This window comes from Megalopta genalis, chromosome 11, assembly GCF_051020955.1.
Source record: "Megalopta genalis isolate 19385.01 chromosome 11, iyMegGena1_principal, whole genome shotgun sequence".
Classification (NCBI taxonomy): domain Eukaryota; kingdom Metazoa; phylum Arthropoda; class Insecta; order Hymenoptera; family Halictidae; genus Megalopta; species Megalopta genalis.
This window is the reverse complement of record NC_135023.1, coordinates 14,897,829-14,921,731: the sequence shown is the minus strand read 5'-3', so window position 1 is coordinate 14,921,731 and position 23,903 is coordinate 14,897,829. Positions and strand designations below refer to the sequence as shown.

The window sequence follows — 23,903 nt, the reverse complement described above, 5'->3', positions numbered from 1 at the left end:
CGATCAGTGCGCGTTGTTGGCCCGGAATATCGTTTCGCCAAACGCTTTCGTTTTGAAAGGGAAGGGAAAAGGCCCGGGACGAAACGCCCTCCTTCTTTTTTTATTCTATTATTTAGAATAATTTTATAGATTAAAATTTCGTAATTCTTTTAATCTTTTTACTATCTTTAATTGCTACTACTCGATGTTACGTAAATGCATAAAATCCGTGGTCTAGTAATGAAACTTATTGGAAAATCGTGACAATTATAAGTTAAAGAACTTGTCATTTGAAAGGATTTTGGAATGTTCGCTAAACTGTGCATATCAGGCTACTTATTTATCGATTTTCTATTCTTCTAAGTTTCATTCTCCAAAATTGTGACACTCGGTGAAAAAAAAATAATGTGCGCAACATTTCGACGTTTTCCGAGTGCAAAGAGTTGTAGAAAACCAAGAAATGTGAAGAAGTATGCTTATAACAAGAAGAATAACTATGAATTCCTACAGACATACATGACACAAAATTAATAAGTATTTTAATGAGTATTTTCACTGTCAAGGCCGTCGAAAAATCCGATAAGTTGTATTTGAAGAAACGAGATGTTGGGATTACATATAATGCAATTATTATAATAAATGGAAATGGATAACAACAGTCACGCACTGCTCGAGATTACTTCATTGCGTGATTAGAGAGTTGTATTGCCCGCGTGAATGCCGAGAGTTATAAATTCTATACCGCGGATAACAGCTCTATTGTTTTGCGCGATGGATTAATGTTTTCTATGTGGCAGCTGAAAAGTTGTTGCTGCACGTTTTCTCGTTATGAACTTTGTTGGCTCCGGAACGTTAACAGCTTACAGCAATAGTTTAAGTCAATTGCTTTATTTCGAGGAGCTAGACTCAGCCACAGAAATAATTTCGGGTTAAGACCCTGGAAAGTCCCCGACGGCTTGTACGCACTTGGCGAACGCGTGCGTCTCCAGTGCCTTAACCCTCGAGTAATAAAGTAATCACTACAGAGAGCCATAAAGAGAGAGTCATCAGCCATACCTGGTCTCGTCCGTCTACGAGCCATTCTAACGGACCTTTCCACCGAGGAAAACCCCGTCTAGCTGCCATTTTCTAACCGTCTGGGGTCCGCCTGTAGTGGCCGGTCCTCTATCCCCATGAAATTTGTCGTGGACAATGGCCACCTTGCCAAAAAGGGGCACCGCCCAAATACAAGTTGCCTAATTGAACAAGTACGAGTCCACCCCATGTACAATTTTCCACATAAAAGCGCGACACTGGCCAAGAATAAATATGATTCACAATTCGATAGTTCTAGCGATACAGTCGTCGACGTTTGGAGAGTTCGGCAAGTTTTACTCGATCATAAGATTCCACAGATAAGAGTCCACTTTCGATAAGAACTACTCGCACAAGGTTAATTCGGCGTGTGAGAGTCGCGATAGACCGAAAGTCTATCTCGACTAATCGACGAGTAAATTCTCCTTAATTGACGCTCGGCTTGATAGCAAAAATGGACAATTTGGGAAGAAGAGGTACGATTAATCGAGCCTTGCGACTCGTTTTTATAGTTGTTGACAATCAGTAATCATGAAAACGAGCCGCAAGGCTCGAATAATCGTACCTCCTCTTCCTAAATTGTCCATTTTTATGCGCAATCTGGGCGCAAATTAGGGAGAAATTATTGTACCGATTGTCAACAACTATAAAAACGAGCCGCAAAGCTCGTATAATCGTATCTCCTCTTCTAAAATTGTTCATTTTTGTTCCCAAGCTGAGAGTTTCCAATTAGCGAGAATTTACTTTACCACTTATTAAAGATATTTAGGCAACACAATGGCTGCACGAAAGATCTGGATCATTTCCTTATCACAAATTTCGTTTCAAGTACTGAGAATAATAAAGATCTTTCATAATTTGTGCTTTTATGATTGACAAAAGGAATGGGAAAATTATATACATTATATATTATATGTATAATTATATATATTATATATTATATGTATAATTATATATATTATATATTATATGTATAATTATATATATTATAATTATACAATCATATTTTAGAACATTAATTAATTTAATTCCTAGTATTAAGAACTGTTTTGAAGATTCGCTTAATTTGATTTTTCACGATGATAATGCCAGCTGCCGTCGCAGTATTTACACTTCGGAACAGTCGATATTTTTAGTAAATTTCGTATTAACGCGTCTGATCGGAAACTTATTGCCAGAGATTAAATTTTAAACTGTTGACAAAATAATCAACGTGTCGTGTCTGCTATCGAACTCTTAATTGAAAAACGAAGTTTTAAAAGATGTTATCAGCGCTATTATTTTGTAACATCGAGGCATAAAAGGAATGCTAGAAACTGTTCACCTCATACATAGCCATTAAATACTAATTATTTAATATCGGATCATCCGGAATGTGTAATTTTGAATGATCAACCAGAGCTGCTTCAAACAATCCCACCTAAGAAGTTCATACCAGTTAAGACCTTTAATTTTCAATTGTTCAGTACACGTATTCTTTATTCCAGTGTCAATTTCTATATATTCTAGTCGGTCTAACAATATTAACCGGTACTGCTACTTCGACGCTCGCCAGCAGATGGATCCCTCTCTCGCTACTACCTGAACCGTCAACGATTCGTATATATACCGTCCCGAACTGTTCCTCCAGTACCCCCGCGTCTAAGGCAGGGTCCGCTAGAAAGCCTTACTGACGAGTCCTCTAGCGGATCCAGAACGAAACGCGCACCGTCTTTCCTTTGCTCCACCCTGCCATTATCCATATGACATCGTTAAAATTGGCGACACGAAGCGACACACAGAATATGGATGGAGAGACGGAACAAAACATCATAACAACACTATATATAGGAGCCGCCAAAACAACAGCACGGAGCGACGCAAGGAGAATGGATGCAACTGTTGTATACCGAAGGCCGAGGCCATACGCATGTAGAACTCCCTTCCTAGGTGTGATGGGTCTATCATCGTCGATCCGTTGGAGACGCATGGTATCCAGGAGCTCTCGGATCCTGAACCTGCAAGTCGTCTTCTGCAACAGAAATCGAGCGGATCGGCGAACAACATACAGAGGGAGGATAAAACCCGGCCGCTTTCGACATATGTCTACGGTTCTGAGGGAACAGTTGCGTGTATATCCTATCGTCCTCCTGGAGATTCGTGGCCTCACGTTAAATCAGCAAAGACGAAACGTGTTCTCCTGGAGACTGACGTCGATCATGGAACTTCACCTGCGACGAAAGCTCTCCTACTGTTGTCCCTCCCACACCTGCGCGTCTAAGGCAGGGCCTGCTAGGATAGCCTTACTGATGAGTTCTCTAGCAGGCCCAGGACGAAACGCTTTCCTTCCCTTTTCTTTTCCACGCCTTACATTTTTTTCTTCCGCCCTCAGAATCTTTATGCGAAATAAAAATTATCTTCGTCAACTGCAAGATGTAGGATTTACATAGACATGTGCACTCTTTTTCTTAATCCTTTCAGCGAGTTGACAGCGTGCAATAGTGTTTTGAAATCGTTCAAATGATGTTGCTATCTCGCATTTGATCTACTCATTTTTGTTACAAGTGCATAAAATCCGCAGCCTCGTGATCACTGATCGCAAGATGTTGTTTTATCTGCGAAATGTCAACACAGGATAAGCGTCCGAGGTTTTCGACGAACTGAGTAAAAATAAGCGCGATTTTGTTCACTGTGTTGAAATATACAAAGAACAGAAAATATTGAAGAAAATATACAAAACAGTTTCCGAGCGAGTTACTGTTTCGTAGCTCTTAAGAAGTTGCTACGAAAATTACAGGTCGAATTTGATTGAAAAAGATCAATATCTTCGGTTTAATAATGTTGCATTTAGATGCAAGCAACATGCTTGGAAGAGCACAGTGATCGGGGGATGGCACAGTAATTGAAACACGTACCCTTCGACGACTTCGACAAGATCGACTTTTGGCCAGTAAAATTGGACAAATGCTCTACTGTGCGCCGCGCAACGGCCAATCCCCTCCTCTCCTTTCTCCTTTCTCGTCTCTTCCTCCTTCTTTATCTATTTTTTTCCCCTTTAATCCCCCTCCGCCGTATTCAGCAGGACAATTCAGACGTCGAGGGATGACAGACGACGGGGACATCCGTAATCGTAATTTGTTTGCAAGCGCTTTCACCGCGCCGCTTAACGTCATAGACGGAGAAAAGAGGAAGAATGTGGACGGGGACAGGGTCTGGCAGAGGGTCCGCCGGTAGACGGGTCTCGGCTGCAGGGTACAGGACGCTGAGGCGTACATTGATACTCGAGAACTTTTGCACGAGAGTTTTCTCTTTTAATGAGAAAAGGCGTCCGACGTCTCCGTCGTCGCCGGCTTGTGCAAAGACAACCGCGTCCTCTCCGCCTCTGTAACGAACCTCTATTTTGGAACCCGCAAACCCTTCCACCGTCGACTCCGAATGAGATCAGCCGCGCTGGCTCCTAGCCCCCTTTAAACGGACGTGTGCCTGCACGTGTGTAACAGATTGCGGAACTTTATGCTAACATTCTTATTGACCGAATTTAGACCGACTACTCGAAGAAGTTTCGGCCGCGGCCGCGAATGGTTTCGAGCCATTCAAAATACCATATCCCGTGGAATTCATTAAACTTTCTGTTTTTATCATTCCTTTAACACGTTCGCGGACGCCAACGCTGTACCGTTTATTTTCATCGCGATGCAAAAATACGTGAACGCTGTAGCATTTATTGTCATGCAAAATTAGACGAATGTTGCGGCATTCAATTTTATTATGATGCAAAATGACATGAACGCTATTATCTATGTTATATAATTGGAAACTAAATGTTTACTATATTATCTTTAATTATGTATTACATTACATATTATATATATAATATAGTTAATATACAATAATATACAATATAGTTAATATATAAATAAATATAATATAGTTAATTAATACAGTATTATAATATATTTATAATATAGTATTAACTATAGTATAGTATAATATAATATATATAATAATAATAATAATATAGTATAGTATAATATATTATAATATAGTACTAACTATATTATATTTAACGTGGAATATAATTTCACTGCATTCATCTACCGCTTTTTTCCTTTCTCTGCATTTTTACGGTAAAATTATAATTGATCGCAGGATGCCAATAAAACAATTTATTCGATATTGCGAATAATTCGTTCTTATTCATTGTGAACGTATAATAGTCTCGCATTTCATATAGTTAATTTCGTTAAAAAGCGCGTTGTAAAAATGATTCAATTAACGACATTGGTTTTGTTACATTATATTAATGCACCATAAAAAGTATTTTCATCATGAAAATATTTTTCTTTCGTGTAGATAATAAACGATTATTAAATTTACCGAGCACACAAATATTATAAACGTAGAATCGATCGTCCCATGAAATTTTTATAACGTCATCTATTATTCGTGTGCGCGATCCTAAATGACTGTGTGTTTACGTTAATCGCTGGTTAATTAATAATTTGTCGACGGCTCAGTTCATGCTATCGCTAGCGATGTTTGCACCCTTTTGTCCTTTTAATCGAACTTTATAATTAATACGGTGATTAATGAATAAACGATACTCTAATTTCAGCGGCACGAACATCATTGTCACCATGTTCTCAATATAATTCCGACGATTGCCAGTTATTGCCGGGAAATACGATGTAGAATAAAATACGGAGAATGTCGTGTAACCGAACCCTGTTACCGTTGTCGTGAAACGTCACGCGATCGCGATGTTTTATTATACGAACATCTCTCTATTGCACATTATAAAAAGTCTACGCGCACGCGATCGTCTTCCTTTTTTAAAAAATTGTTCCGTGATTATTGGAAACGAGGCGAGAAAACGCAGTTGAAAATGGAGCCACAATGCGCGCCGGCTTCTGAATGGTGGTAAATCGATCGGCAATAAGAAAAACGTGCGATCATTTCACGCGGCTTCGACAATGAGTAGCATCGCCGGTAAATAAACCGCAAAGCCGTAGGAACGGAACTTCCGTTCTCGCGCGGGCCCGTGCTAAAAGTAATTAATTAACCGCTTTTTGTCCTGCGGGTCAATTCCGAACGAAGTCGACTTGTTTGTTCGCAGGAGGTACAGCCGGCTCGCGATTAATCTCATTACACATGGGTCACTAAACTTTTTGTCAAGTAATTGGGTTACTCCGTTAAGCGTTGCACGGCGTCGCATATTTAAGCAATCCGCGGAGCGCTCTTCGCCCGGGGCGCGAAAAAAGCTTTCCGTTTAAATAGCAATTTACGTAACCTGAGGCGTCTTATTCTGTTTTTGGAATTCTACGAAAATGTGTGCAGCCGCGAGTGCTTTCGCGTTCGTTTAAAGAAGAAACACGTTGCAGAAAAGATTCGTCTCCGTTTCGAACATGCTTTTGGAAAATATTTGTTATTTTCGTAGAAATTCGATGACGCCAGTAAATTCGATTTTAATCTGTTCGGACGAATGCAAAAGTATGCAGCGCGTTCGGAGATTTTAATGAAAAAAACAGGCGTTTCGATCGTTTGTCACCTTCGTTTAAAAATTTACGCAAGATTGGTTTGTTATTATTCGTAAAATGACGTTGCATAGTAACTGCGGAATTTCACGGAAAATAGAAATCGTCTAGCTGGATTGTAAGAAACGTAAGTCGTATGGAAATATTTTAATGAGTTCTACGTATTACAATAATATTCTCAAATTCTTCTGATATTTTTACAATCTGGTTATCGATGCAGTCATTCTCGTCGAAAATTTATAAAATCCGTCGTTTAATAGCAGTTGGAAAAATTAGATAAACATTGGATAATTATCGTGCATGTACGTTTGCAGTTCAAGTAACAATGTTATGGTCAAATATGGTCGCATATTATGTAAGAATTACATAATATTATGTAATAATGGTCTTGATATTACGATATCTTAAGTAACAAATGAAAATGAATCGGTACAACTGAAGCACGTATGTTTAAAATATTGTGTGCAGTTGTTTCAAATTAATATTTGATGAAATTAACGTCTGTAATTAATATTTGAGATCAATATTTGAGATTAATATTAATATATATTTGAAATTAATATTTGAAATTAATATTTGAAGCTAATATTTCAAATTGATATTTTGAATTAATATTTAAAATTAATATTTCGTGAATTAATATTTAAAATTAATACTTTAATAAATTACTTAACAAGAATCTCACAATCATTTCTATACGTCCATGTTGTTCAAATGTTCGTTAATGCGACGTGTAAAAAATGAATCCGTAATTACTTCAACCATTTCGACAGAATTGTTTGTCGCTCGTCTGTTCGCAACATACGAGTACGCTACAACCGGGCATGAAATTGTTAAATGTATCCGAAGAAGCTATTTCGTCCATGTAAAATGCAATCAGCGCGCTGTAAAAAAATTCGAACGGCTCGAAGCCCATTAAAATGAGAGCAGTCGTCCTTGAACCCGTAAGACCGCTCAATTTTTACTCGATATGAAAGTAATTACGCGTTTCCCGCATTTAATCGCAAACGTCGATACATCGACCGTTCATTGGACAAGCTAATTCGCCGTAATTATTTGAAACGAACGAACGGTCGCCCCATTCTTCATTCTCTACCAGGGAAACGCGGTATAAGTTTCACAAAAATGGGGAGGCCATCCGATACCAATTAACGTCGCTCCCAGGGAATTGACAGAGAGCTTTCCTCCTTTCTTCCCGGCATTTCATTCATTTTCTGACGTATTATTATACCATTCAGGGGTCCGCGGCCACATTATGATACGTTGGCACCTGGATCACGTCGCTTTACCGAAAACAATGATCGACCGAAAAAAGAAGACTGGCCGAGCGTACCCAAGGATCGTTCAAAAAGTCGGGAATAATTAGGATCCCGGTAATTATCAAACGATCGGACAGGACAGCGCGCGCGTCGTCGAATTAGTTTTTCTTTTCCGTTTAATAAACCACGAATATCTTCGTTGCCCGTCCGATAAAATAGCGTGTTTCGAAGGCCTGACGATGTCCCAGGCCGAATGTATTTTTTCTTGACTTCTCTCGTCCGCGGCTCTGATGAACAATTAATGAAAACCTTTGTAAAATTCCGAACGAATTCTTGATTTCATACATATTTCATATGATCGTAGCCACGGTTATATATGAAAATATCGACGAGAATCTTCCTCTTCATTTGGCGCCCCGATTTATTCCAGTCTTAGATGAAAATTACCGTCGGTTTATTATTATTACAAGTTTGTACAATTGAGTAATCGAATGATGCGAGAGAAGTGGGAGCGATTTATTGAGGGATCGAATGACGTATGAGAGGCGAGAGGCGAGTCGGAATCTAAATGTCTGACTATGCGGATCGAGACAAATTGTGTGGAGATTAGGGTAGACATTGTGTCGGTTTATTATATATTACGTTTAATAAATTAATAAAGTCCCATTATCAGTAATTGTGCATATTAAATTTATATTAAAATTATTATTATATTAAATTATTATTCAGTTCTTCTTATGTTTTCTTTCAGTTCTTCTCGCAATTTTATATTACAGTCACTCATTTTTGCCATAAATGCATGAAATCCACATTCTAATAATAAAAGATGATAATCGAGATCGTTGTTCTCGACAATGTTGCATGATTGAGATGTTGGATATTTATATATAATATATATATATATATATATAATATATATAATATAATATATATGATATACAATATATAATTATTTGAAAATAAACTATCTTGTTCTGAACTATGATACTTCGCTGATAATTTCTCTATGGATGAACGTTTCAGGAAATATTTTAAAGTGTCTGTTTATTATAACTGAATGTCCACAGTTTGTACAATATTGCATCAATTTATAGTTTTTAATTTTGTGGGAAAAATCTTCAATATCTAAGCTTATGTTACTTACACTTTTGGCTGTTAATAGAAGGTTTAATAATATTTCTTTATACATAAATTTCTTCGTAGTTTATAATTTTAAGATTTCTCATTTCAACGTTTGAATTTATCCTTAAATAGTTATGCTGCAAAGTTATGTTTTAAATAAAATTACGATATATATATATATATATATTCAATAACGACAAGTCACCCAAACTTATAACCTCAGGTACGGGATCAAACTGGAATTATTTCTGAACTGTCAGTGGAAAATACGATTTAATAAAATATTCTATAATTTGTGTTCCGATTTATTTGCATCCCGATTCAAGATGCTCGATACGTGTTTCTACATCAATTATTCAAGATATTCGGCAGGCATTCCAACATATCCGAAACTGGAGAGACCGTCGATACTTTCACTGTAGTAGATTATGAGATTCCTTAATTTCTCGTTGCAAACAAATATTGAACAAATTTTATAAATAAAAATAGGAAACAAAATTGTTTTCACCAGTAATGAATAGATTATCCAATCCAATAAGCATTTAGTCGTGCGAACAATTAGCCAAATAAGAACTTACTCCTGTAATTTAACCGGATCATGGTTTTTCTTTTTACGTGTGAATTTTAGTATAGATATGCTGCGCGAAGGAGTTAAAATATCTTTTTCGCAATAAGTGACATGGTGGTTTTATTTAGAATATAATAAGCTATCAGATATATATCATATATATCATATATATTATATATATAATATAATATAATATAATATAATATAATATAATATAATATAATATAATATAATATAATATAATATAATATAATATAATATAATATAATATAATATAATATAATATAATATAATATAATATAATATAATATAATATAATAATAATATAATATAATATAATATAATATAATATAATATAATATAATATAATATAATATAATAATAATATAATATAATATAATATATATATCATATATTTCATATTCATATAACATATATGTCGACTTTTATTTGAAACACATTTTGCAGCATCAATCGTTCGCAAGATATTTGACCGGATCGATTTAAATGTGTCACCCTGCACGAGTGTGGTACTACCAGAGTAGTGTCGGTACCGTGTACGCACAATGGAAGAGCACCTAGCAGACTCTATCAGAAGTAAACCTTTAAGATCACAGGAGTAGGGACGGAGTCGATTCTCTCTTTCTTGCCCCGTGGTCCCCATTGTAAACTGTAGGTCGGGATGGAAAGAATTGATAAAGCCGTGGAAACCATTCAAGGTGTCTTCACCATGACTCCATATTACAAAAGTATCAAAAGAATAACGAAAGCAATGGATGAAACATTCGCGAATAAACAAAATCCGGACGTTTCCCGCGCGCCAGCCGAAATAGTTCGCGAGCGGTAGTCGACGAATCGGATAAAACTATGAGGAAGCGTTTTCGAGGCGGTGTCCGCGTTTCCGTGCTGGATTTAAAGAAAGCAAACCGTTGGAGAACTGTTGGCCAGCGTATGAAATTAGCCGCGATAAAGAAGATTAACGAGCGAACGTGTAGCCCCGCCGCGGAACGAGACACTCCGATATTGTGGATTTTCGAATCGTAGCGCGCCGAGGCCGGCGAACGTCGCGTAATTTCGATACGCGCGGCCGAATAATATGAAATTAATATTATACGCGGATCGCGCGAGGGGCCGATTTCTGCTCGGGCTACTTGAAACAGCGGCCGCGTCCACTGGCACGGGAATATAAATTCCACTTTAACGACGACGTACCGAACGAAAATTCCTGTTCGTAAATCACTCTGTTTCGCGCGTCGAGTTATGCGACGCCGTGTCGGTTCCGGGGGCCGGAAGAAAGGAGTACGAAAAAGTGAAAAAGACAAAGAGAGCGGGGAGGGGGAGGGTGGACGGGGAGGGGGGGAAAAAAGAGAAGAAAGCAGTATTAACCGCGTCAGATTTCGGTCGGACGCGGCTCGCAGAATTTCCGGGCATGAATTTTCTTTCCAGACGCGTGACTGTTTGCGCGGTTTGATGAACGGGCGAACTTTATTTGAAAATTTCCTTAAATTAACGGATCGGCGGAATGCGTTTAAGGAGGTCAGCCCTGGCGGGAGGCTCATTCCGCATTCAACACAAATGAAATCTCGAATGTAAATTAGTTTCTTGCGCGACCGTGTTTCCGTTTTAAGGGACACCGAGGAAAAGTTGCCCGGGGTACGGGGAAGAGGAACGGCGAACGGCGGGAATTAAGAGCGGACCGACGCGACGCGGCTGCTTTGACAAATATTTGGACGTCTTGAGCACACAATGATGCCGCCCGCGTACGCGAATCCGCGTAACTTCTTAACAGCCGCGGATCATCCCGTGTCATTGTGGCCGTAAGCGATTCCGAATGATTGTTTTCATAGACAACATTACTGTTCCGGCGGAGATGCTCGGCAACGATAGCAATTTACGATGCAATTCGAAAGGCTTCCGCGTCGAATAACAAATCAAAGACACACGGAATAAAACGGCTCCGCAACTACCGCTAATTGGAAGTCTAAGTTATGGGTCCTCTCGCGCAGCGAAATATTTGATTTTCGTTTACGATGCAGTTCATTCCGGCGTTTTATTAGCAGACCGCGGATTTTTATGCATGCATGGCATGCGCAGATTTTTTAAATGCACGGAAACGTATAAATTAACAAGGTCTAATAGCATTTTTCTTTGTTGTTCATTTTATGTTTCCCGTTTCACTTCATTTCGGCGGAATGACGTGTGAAAATGAGAATCTGCATAAAGATTCACATTTTTATACTAAGTTTTTAGAGTTACGGAACGTAGACAGAAAGTTGTCCGCGGTGGATTTTAAAAATATAGTTCTTATTTCGCAGAATTTTTGTATCGCTTATCTTTCGCGTATAATGTAATTATAGTTAAGATATATAGTTATATTACTTGTATGTGTATTATGTAATGTCTAATATTTCGCAACAATTCTAGACGATTTTCGTTTTGCATAAAAATTCACAATCGAATAATTACGTTAGAAACAAATATATCACGCCGATGTTAAAAATTAATTAAAAATTCATTTAATTTGGGAAACGCAAAACAGCAGATTGCTGTGAAGAAAGGTTATATTTATTGCCAGATGTTTCATATAATAAATAGACTGCAGATTTTATGCATTTATAGCAAAAATGAGTAGATAAAATACAAATCTATAAAGTGTACTGTCACGTCATTTTTGAGATATTCATATGATTAAATGAAGAAACACATTTTTATTTAACTTCTGTTTAATACAGTTAATATAGAATAATAAATAATAACGATTTGCACCACGTGGAATAATTAAAGTGTTCACTACGTATTAAATAACGTTGTAGTAAATATATAATATTTTACTCTGACTAAGATCATTAAATTATTAGAAATTACAGTGTGAACTAAACACCAGATAGCTATCAGACGGTTATCAGACAATTATCAGAGAAACATCAGACATCGGGAAATCCGTTGCAATATCGCCGTAATTACAAGCAGCATGTAACGTGTATCGCAGATATTGCGATCTGTACGGATGATCGGCAACCGTAGATTTACGGCATTAATTACAATGAGACAAGAATAAAATGTTAAATCAAGTTGCGCCCTCGGATCGCGCAGATTCCGATTATTCCGATTTTAAAAATCTGCGTCACGTTTCATCGAGCAAATATCACTTTCATTCAACCCCCTCCCAACGTTCTGGACTACCACAGCCCCCTCCAACCCCACCCCCCCCCAAACATCGGCAAATTCGTCGGAATCCATGAATTGCATATTGAAATTCTTGCGAGACTGCTATTCGCTCTCTGATCAATTTTTCATTTCGCACTTGCCGGATAGCACGCCATTATGACCCGCAACGCGAACAACAATGCCCCGTGTATCGATTAGGCAGGTTCGTAATGATTAAGGAAGTTCACCGGTGCCAGGGTAAACTTGACGCCGGGTCTGCGTCTGACTAATCACTGACTTCGACTACTGACTCTATTCGGGGCCTTCCGTAACTCGTGACCGGTACGTCGCGCGATATTATATATCATTCTGTCACTTCGAACATTAATCGTCGGCATCGTCCTATCAAGCGAATTATCCGCGCGTTCAGCGTGCTAATGCGTAGGAAATTGCCTAACGAACGTGGAAATGCTCGCATTCGAAAAACATTCATTACAAAGAGATGTTGCTACGTTTCTCCGCGGAACTTTCAATGCTGATTCATCCCCAATCGGGACATTCAAAAAATTCCGAAACTTTGGAGACACGCAGAGCACACGTGGATACGTATTATGCAATATTTCTTTTTCTTGCGGAAATTCTCTCGAAGGGGTAGAAATTAACTCCCAAGTATTCGGTCATTTTTTTATTTTATTGCTGCAATTCGCGAACTGTACAAGATACAAAGTTTCTCAGAGCTTAAAGCTGAAGTAGAACATCGTGTTATTAGGATGTTTTCGATCTTGTTATCAATTACTTCGGTAACATGTTGCACCGAACGTTGATTAAATGTAATGTAATTGAATTCATTTATAATAATTTTCGAAATCCATATGCCGAAGACTTTAATTACCGCGAGACGCGCAGCTCAATGCATTGTAATCGGATACAGGAGAATTAAAAATGAATACCTTCTGAAACGATAAAATGCAATGTAAACAGATTATAGAAGAATTAAGCATAAATACTGTCTGAAATGATTAATTAATGTGACGACAAATTTAGGATAATTTTAATATTACATTAAATGAAGAATACAAAGTGGGTAAAATATGAAGAAAATAATTTTGACTCAATTTAATAAATGATTGTGTTCACATTAAGCGAAAGTGGCCCCATGATCGCAAAATATTACTCCTTTTAAATTTTATATTAAGTAAAGAATGCTGAACGATTGAATGATATGGAAGATCGACGTATGAAAATATGCGAGAACTTGTTTTCGAGATAATTGACAGCTCTTTATTCTTATTTGTAGTGAACTATGAATGTTGCTAATCTCGTAAAGTTCGTATTACGGCGATGAATTTATTTTACGACTGCAATAACACTCGGGTTCCGGTGCATTAATTTACGAATTGTTGGAAATGTCACATTTGTCGGAACACGTGAGATTGTAATCTGTGTGCCGGAGCGATGCGCGTTAATCTTGACACGTTTTAAAACCGCGATGAACAACCGTGCGAGTTACTTTTTCAGCCGCGGAAACATTTCAATATTTTTGCCATAAATATGAACAGATAAAACTGTATCGTGCGTGTACCGTGTACTACCGGTCCCCGTTGCCGTGGCTTCAGCGAATATTTACATTGCACTTGTAATATACTGGAAGGCTTCAAGCGTTCAAGGTAATGCGAAACGTATGATGCCCGTACGTTCGTAAATTGTTCGAATTAATTTGCATTAACATTTAAATTCCGACACGAAGACTGGTATTTTAAATCACTTTTTCTCCAAATCTTTTTCGAGAGAGACGCGGAACATTATAATACTTCAGTTACAGCAACATCGTTATTACAGATTTCGGCGATGTTTAATTATCGAGCTTCACATTTTATTCTTTTCCGGAAAAAAATGAATCAGCGAGAAAGAACTTCGATATGTCAGTTGCAATTTATTAAAATTATAAGATCGAAATGAAATTTCAGAAAACGTTTCATTTTGCGCAAGAATTTTCGCTGCACACAAACGTGCATAGAAATATCGTGCGGTAATTTTATAAACGATGTAATGATTCTATGGAGTTCTAATTACTAATAAGTGAATAAGGAAGATATGCGATTAATAACAATTCTCGTGACAATAATCATCGCGTTTAATAATTAAAAGATTCGTCGGAAGATTCAGTAAACAATTACGAATAGATGTTTGCAAAAAGCTTTTGTTAATAAAATGAAAATTGTTTATATCACTTAGGATCGTTGTTTTAAACGTATCATTATAGATCAGGCAATGAATTACTATTATCGATAGCACAAGCAATTTTATGTATTGATGCACTTTCAAATCATTTTCAACATTATTCACCATGCAGAACTATTACAATGTAAGTGGAAGCATTGGAAAGTTTAATGTAATCGTAAACTAATCATCGGAAAAGCGGTTTCATTCAAGTTATTATGCATTCTGCGAATCCATTCACAATGACCTTTTATATCAGCCGAATCCTCAGGGGGATGATCGATTCATTGCACAATAATCGACGTGTATATACGTAATTGCATCTGGGGTATTGTTTGCAGAGAACTGACTGTTCAGCAGACAGCAGCGTGTTGGCTTCTTGTTAGCTGAAATTCAAACCCAATGTTACTATTCCTTGTGTGATCAGTAAACGTTGCAAGTCGAATCGAATAATAGAATGAGAATCGAAAAACTGATTCAAAGAATTATCATCGCTGTCAAATCGTTCCACGAAATCTCGATAATATTTCTATTAATTTTCTATTAATTCTAGGTATTTTGTTTCGTCTTGTTTTATTTGTTGCTCGTTGTTGGCTGTCAGAAAATAATTTCGATTAAATAATCGTTTCCTTAAAATATCCGTCGCGAATGATTTAATCACGTATTTCCAACAATTGCATACATTTCAATAGATTTAACATTTGCTGATGTGTATTCAGTTGTTCTAAATTTTGTTATTCATTGATAGAAATTGATCGATTAAATGTATCGATAAAAATTAGATGATATTGCATTTGTCGATTTTGCGCCAGCAATTTTCTGCACTTTTTGAAATTGTTTCTATTAAAGATTTCGTTGAGATTAAATTTCCTTTTTATATCATAGCGTCAGTGCTTCAAAGATCTCGATTCTTTCTCAAAGATTCTTAAGATTCTTCAAAGATGTTGCTATGTCTGCGAAGTTTGCAACAGTCGATATCATCTAATGTCGAAAATAAATAATCCCGAAAACGGATTTTCGAAAAATAATCAGCGCGTTATCGATACGTTCGAACGAAAAAGTCATGATTTCTTTAGCTTTTCACTGAAATCGATATTTTTACAGAATATAATCGGGATTCCATTATTGTATTGCATTCTCCTTATTTTCACCTTTATTCTTCAACGTTTCCAGTCCCAACATAAAAGCGAAATATATCATCGGTTTATCTAATTTCTGTCGAAAGTTCTTTGATTTTGACAGAACTTCGTCGCTTCGGCCCACCGCGCGCCGTAAATATTTCCAATTTCGACACTCGTTGCTCCTGATGTCCTTCAAAAGCAGGCGTAATTACGTCCCGGATGTTCGGGATGGCGATAACGAAGGGAGCGTTGCTGTTCGCAGTGTCGAGAACTGATTCCCAAGTATTTCGGAAAGTTTCCCCGCGATTCGCAGTTTCTTGGCAAACACTCGGATCGCCGGCATTTAAGCGTTCACTAGCAACCGATTACCAAGAATCAAATCCTTACCCTGAGACACACTCGCGGCCACTTTTTCTATCTAAACTTGCATCTGGCGAGTTTCTTAGAGCAACGGTGTACCTCAGCCTCTTATCTGCCCGCGGTTCGGTTTCATTTAAACTTTTTAAACGACGTCCCTTTCTTCCTCCCTCTCGCGCGTGCTCTCTCTCTCCCTGTCGACTCCGTCTGCAGTTTCTTTTTTTTTATTATTCGCCATTTACGTAATTGTTGGAAGTGCCCGCGAGAAGATTCATGTTTCAACGACGCTTTCAAGCCTTCCCTTTCAAGGGGAGTTCGGTTGGTGGTCCCATGCCGCTGCTTCGTTTGCTTAAAACAAGCCCCTTTGTTTGAAGAAACGCGCGGCGACGTTGTAGCACGGCGTGTGGAAATCATTCCATTGAGCTGAGAAGGACCATTACGCGGCAGAAGACGTAACGAGTCGCGGGAAATGATGCAGCCGACTGTAGACACGCCGCGACAAGCGAAACGCTCGCAGCTCTCGCCAGAAAAATCGCGTAATCGCGGTCGACGGCGTTGAGCCCATGCCCGAGAAATATCCCGTGATTGTCGGTCGATGTGAAACACTGATACTCTGCTGGCAGTGTTCAAATTTTGGAGTAAATTCGTCTCGGTTCGAGTAAACTGCTGTCCTTGGTCAAAATGTCTTATCTGCTGGTTTGTCACTTTTCGGGACATTTGAAAATATTTGGAACACCGTCTTTTATCTTTTAAGCAAAGCTGGAATATTCTATACACTTCATTGAGTTACAAATGTAATTCCGTTTATTTGTTTGCACTTATTTGATTATGATTTTATTCGTTCGAAGCTTCGTTTTTTGGTTGCTCAGAAATGTTTGACTAACGGGGGCAGTAAAGTACTGACGTGACTACTCCGTTGTATTAGGTCTACCGGAAAGTTCTGTCCGATAATGTCATTTCAAGTTTCAATACGTGTGCACATGCTCGTTTCAGACATACATTTTCTAAAAATGGTATTTAAAAATTGCCATCACGGCGGAAGGAGGACATAAGCGACGACGACAATTATATTGTACAATAAATATTATTGAATGTATGAAAAATGTATTATTTTCATCTCACTTCGAAGACGGACAGAACTGAGTTCAATTTATTGTATTTTATTTAATCGTATTTTATTCTGCTCTATTTTACTTCATTCTCTTCTTTTATTTGATCTATTTTGTTTTATTGTATGGTATGGGAGGTTCACGGAAATGGACCGATTTCCGTAAGGAAATCAATAAAGTTCAATACTAACGTGTCCACTGTTATTATTTTTCGCTTGTTATTATTTATTTATTTAAAAAGAAGAAATGTCTATAACAGATTTCTTCAAAATAGACTTTTAGCAGTTAATAAAAGGCCTTATAATTACTTATAATTAGGGCTTATAATCGTTCTTATAATTATTATAATTATTCTTATATTTCATAGTATAATATTATTTTTATATTTCATAATATAAGAATAGAAAACGCGAGATTTGTTATAGCAATTACCTTAACTATCCTCTTGCACTTTGTACATTCTAAGAAACTTTGGTGTGTTCTCTATACTATAATTGAATTTCCAGTTTGATAAGAAAATTTTGTCACTCTTATATCACTGACGTGGCAGTGACAGTATTAATTTAATTAATACGGAATAATTAATAAAAAACGGAACGAGCTTCCCATTCAAAGCTTCATGAATCGCTCTATGCTATTAAAATTCGATATTTTAATATGATTGCTGTATAATTTAAACTGCAAAATCCAATGAAAAATACAAAGCACACACACACTATAGGAAACGATTTAGGAGAAAATCATGTTTGATTATTCCGTGGTTCCGATCGCGATGATACAAGAAGTGTCACCGTGTCACCGATCTGACGGATAGTGTATTTGCTCGAACTTCTTGATATTTGGATGATTGAAGGCTCCTAAATCAAAAGGTATAATCAATATCTCATCGATCAGCCGTTAAAGACCGTAGTTTCGCTATTCCCTTAAGTAACTAATGAAGAATAATAACCCAATGCCAGATCCTTTCGGAGTAATCCCCCCCAGCAGGTTGTGGCTTCGGTTCGGTTTAAAGTTACTTTCGGGTTACCGGCTCCATTCATTCGCATCGAATCACATTACTATTACCATAAAATTTTTCACTTTTAGCCGGACTCCTTTCACAGCGCCGACGAACACGAATCGAAATTAAATTCACGCAGCTTTCGGATTTTCAGCCAATATTTCGCAATTCAATCAGAATCCGGTCGGGCGACTAGCCCCGACCTTTGACTCTTACTGCAATTTATGTAGTAATTCCGTATTAATTAATTCATCAACAGTGGGTCGACGACGTGTCTACAAATTTTCGAACAGTTATACTCGAGAGTATAATTCGCGAACGCTTCGAGCATACGTTAATTAATTCGTTTCCATTTGCTCAATATTTTCGAGAGACCCCGAATTCGTTCAGTATGCAACGAAATTCTCGGCCGTGATCAAAGATCATGAACGTTTTTAATCAAAGCGCGATAACAATGGCGAATTTTAAATGCGCACGGTTAAGAATTTCATTCCGTCATAAAGAGTAAAGCAATTAATTAAATATGATACCTTTTGTTACCTGTCGCGTGTGTTTAATTGGATTCTCTCACGTTGTTCCAGGTGGATCGGCGACTGTGACAAAATGGTGGATCGACAAAAAACGCTTCTAGTGGTGTTGATAGCTCTCCTAATTTATCCGAACGACATTTTCGGTACGTTTTTGCTAATCACAGATATAATCAATAATTATGTAATTTAAGGCACGCTTACGATTATGTCATGATCATTCAGCAGAGATTATTGCATGATAAATATTACGTTCTCATCACTTTACAGGTAATTAAATATTTAATGGAACGACACAATCATTACAGATATATTTTTATCAACAATTATTATTCAATTAATTTGGTTTCATCGTTACCAATAATGTTTGCTCACCAGAACAGTGTAAAAATTACAATAGATTCTGATTGAAACATTCGCTGATCTACTTTTAGTACAGCGTTATTTAATATTTAAAGAACTATTAGCCCTTACACGTTCTTCGAGAGAAAACTCATACATTTTCGAGCTTAAATATTGTAATATGTGTAATATATAATATATAATATATAATATATAATATATAATATATAATATATAATATATAATATATATAATATAATATATAATATATAATATATAATATATAATATATAATATATAATATATAATATATAATATATAATATATAATATATAATATATAATATATAATATATAATATATAATATATAATATTGTAATTAATTCACGATTGGAGCGTCGTATTCAATAATTCTTTAAAATATGTAATTTTATATGAAACATGATAGATCGAATGGAAATATAAAATGAAAATGAGTGAGAGTTGAAGGAGAATTTTTTGCTTAATCCATTTTAAATAAAATCAGAAGATTGTGTAATGAATAAAGACCGTCTTGTAAAATCAACGACTGAGAAATCATTTTAGTTCCGAAATGATCTACGAAAACACGGGTTCGTAACTATAATTTGCTAACGGATGTTTTGACCACGATATTAATCCTTTACGAAATCTCTGGCAACATATGTATAATTTTGTGAAAAGTTTGTAGGAATTGCAAACAAACTCTATTTACAACTCCATCGAATGAAGCTTTTGGTTTCTGTCGAAGCCAAAGCACTTCAAAAGTTCATTTCATTAACGCCACACCGTATTTTTAATGCTATTGAAAGCATGGACGTTGTGTCAATTATTTAGCATTCAGTTATTTAGATACTAGATTATGATATCAGAAATGAAATGTGACATTACACTATAGTGTTATAATTAATGTAAGATTTATTCATTCAGAATGTATTAAATAAGAAAATTATTTATTCCTTTGCTCAGAATTTATTTAGAAGATGTCCCAAAAATGTAGTAACTTTTTCCTTAGCGAAAATGCAATGCTTTGCTTGCGAGTTATTAACGAAAAACACTGACCAATAAGAGGCGAGCTCAGCTAGCGCGTGGCGGCCATTGGTCACCGTTTTTCGTTAATAACACGTAAACAAAGCCGCGGATCGCATTTTCGCTAAGAAAAAAGTTACTTCAAATGACCTCGCGAACCCCCCATTTCCGGATAGCGAGACATTTTTGGGACACTTTATAAATAGGATCGTTACCCAGAACGCATTATTCTTCCACGAAGTGCTCAAACGTATCATTTCTTCGTTATGAATGAAAGGAAATGTTAAAATAAAGTACGATCGAAGCACGATACCGCAATAATCAGCGCGTTTACCCTATTTGAAACGCGTTCGTGCAAAAGCCACGGGTAGAGGGGTCGGATTAAAACAATTTCCAGTACGCGAATCCTCTCGGAGCGATGATAAAGTAACTGTAGAAAAATGTCGGTACAATTTGTAAATCGTGTTTGCCGGCTTTACGGGATCCACGTTAGTTAAGTGTATTTGCTTTAAACGCGGTTCCTCCGTTCTCCGCGGTCGGGAAAAACGACAAATCCGGATGACCAGGAAAACCGTCTCTATCCGCGCCCGACTATTCAGCAACCCGGTTTCGAAAGTGTCAGTTAACGTGAAAAGTTCTTGCCGGGAGAATTTTAAAAGCGACCGAGCCCGACGGATGCGCCGAGTTATGATGCATCGCGGGTCGCGCGACCAATTTCGCAACTAAGCCGTTCACTTCACGACCACCTGTAAATACAATACCGGAACTAATCCGCTTTTGAAACGCACGCTGTCACCGACGATACACCATGATATTGGCCTTACGAGCCTTCCCCTTTCGCGGTGAAATATTACTTTTTGCGAGTGCCACTGACTATGCCGATGGTCCCCCATTTCACCGAGCAAACCGGATGAATCGTCAAGTCTTCGAAAATGTCATCGGAAGAGGACCGTGTCAACCGAAAATTTATGCGACCAATCAGCTCGATCCACAGCGGGTCCCAGTCATCTGAGAATGGTTCCATATCTCGTGGGGGATTGAAATATGGAAACTTTGTTTGCGTGCAGTGCATCAAAAATGTGTCGACGCGCCTGGAGTTTTTCGTGCTTGGTTCTTTTCTTTTCAATTCAGCTTTTCCATAATTTATCAGCGAACCGTGAATCTTTAACCGAATGTATATTTTCATCGATAATTGCAAACAACATGATTTCATTCTCATACTTTCTGTCTTTATATATATAGCATTTTATTCCAATAATCGAATAAGAGAGTATAAAATCACTGCTTCTAAAAAACAAAGTGTAATCCAAGATCGTGTGTTACATTTTTTTTAAATTCAAAATGTTGTCGGTACGAGTCATTTAACTGTTTAACCTTAATTTTTGTTGTAAGCTACATGTTATAGAAACAGATGTTTCGAACAAAAGATTTTTTTTTAATATTACATTTATTTCCATCCTTATCAAATATACATTAATTTTTACAATTTAAGTTTACCAGTTTATTACCAAATTTATATATAATAACTCTATAACATAACTCTAGCGTACATACTGTGATCAACTATAATTTACATCAAATCGGTTTTTTCTTTTCTTTAGCCATTTACGACAGTACAATAAAATATATTCGATGCTTAACATTGTTCCGCAATGTTTGCATTCAGCCTAGTTTTGCTTATTTATAAGAGGTGCATACACGGTAGCAGTTAATTTTTTGCTACCACATTACTATATTTTCGCTATAGTTTCGAAAACAGACTTGCAATATAAACGAAGCAAGATTTCAAATAAAATACTGTTATCTTCAATTTACAATATTATATCGTTGTTCTTAGACAAACCCGACCAGATGAGGGGGCTTCGTATCCCAGGAGGTCATTAATTAGCGAGACCTCAACGGTTCGGGTCAATGTGAGCTTCGGTTCTCCGCCATTCTGAGTGGGCTTTCAAACCGCGTTGCCATTATAGAGAAATTGACACAAGCATACGAAGTATTAACAATTAATTACATCTAAGAATGACTGAAAACCTCACCTAACCTCGCCGCGTTACCATGAATATTTCTTCAAACGTAAATGAAATCCAATTGTATTTATTAGTTTTTGAAAATGCGGATTTTAATACATTCTGACGACAATAATTTTAAAGAAATACTAGAGAAACGGCATAAAATAAGACACTAGGGCATTTAATATTACACTTTTATCATTACATATACATTGCGAACAAAATACCGTCGAGAATTTAATTTATCTCTTTTTGATATTACAATTTATAAGGAGAAAATATTCCTAATTTATAAAATAACCAATAATTTATAAAAGAACCAATTCGATTTTGCTAATCACACAAATACAATAATCAATAATAATGTAATTTAAGGCACGCTTGCAATTATATCACCATCGTCCGACAGAGATTATCGCATGATAAATATTACGTTTTCATCACTTTACAAGTAGTTAAATATTTAATGGGAGCAGGCACGACACATTCGTGACAAATATTTTCATCAACAGTATTATACAATTAATTTAGTTTCATCGTTACCGAAAAGGTTTTCTTTATTATATCAATCTTAAAACGTTATGTTTTTAATATTTTTTCAAATCTTTGCACCGTCGCTGCTATCTTCTCTCCTAAACAAAAATCAGGAAACAGTCGAATCTCAACGTTTCGTCGTCCCCAAACGGCAAACAACGCAATCGTCATGAAATATGATTTGCCAATAGCGATTCGCTAACGAAACGATAACAATCGAGGACAGTTTTTATAGTTACCGATTGTCAACAACTATAAAAAACGAGCCGCAAAGTTTGAATAATCGTATCTCCTCCTCCCAAATTGTCCATTTTTGCGCACAATCTGAGCGTCGATTAGGGAGAATTTACTGTGCCACGCTTTCATAAATTACACTATTCGAAAGAACGATCTGCGGGTCTAATAACGTCGCGCTTAATGGGACGTTTATAATTTAAATTGACAACTATTTACCATCCAGTCATCCCTTCGTTTCCCGAAGCGAAGAATACCACTGAAAGAGTCGCAGTTCATTTGAAACCCGCCGCGTCCCCGATTTTGTTGACAAATGACAGCGAACGAAACACGACAATTGCCTTCCGAGTTGCTCGCTTTATTACATCAACTTCCGGGCGAGTATAGTTCTTATGAAAGCGTGTAATACGAGCGCGTATCGTGCCCTCCTTGAATTAAGCACACTCCCGAATGAATTGCTACTTTGCTTCAACTTTTCCTCCGCTGTATTATCTGCTAATTCTTCCGTGAAAGGTAAATGGATAATTGGAGCAAACGCAATAACCTTTGCAGGAGCGAACCGTGCCTTCGTACGCTGAATAGGGCGCCGCTTCCGCTTTGTATGAAATCAATTATTGTCGATACTTCGATGAACGTGCCGGCGAAACTTTCGATGATAAACAGCTGTCGAACTATTGTTCGCGAACGGGCCATCACACGGCAATAATGTTTGTTAGAGTGCGGCGCGTGAACTGTCGCTTC

General features: G+C 37.1%; 1 protein-coding gene across 2 annotated transcripts in view; it reads left to right on the top strand.

The window, feature by feature from the left end:
- The window catches only part of LOC117219143 (lachesin), a 185,546-nt gene that overhangs the window by 55,455 nt on the left and 106,188 nt on the right, over positions 1–23,903 (top strand). For both annotated transcript variants that reach the window (XM_033468061.2, XM_033468062.2), the window contains exon 2: positions 19,051–19,142. In XM_033468061.2, coding sequence (XP_033323952.1) covers positions 19,073–19,142 — 70 coding nt within the window. In that variant the 5' untranslated portion in view covers positions 19,051–19,072. The remainder of the gene's footprint in view (positions 1–19,050; positions 19,143–23,903) is intronic.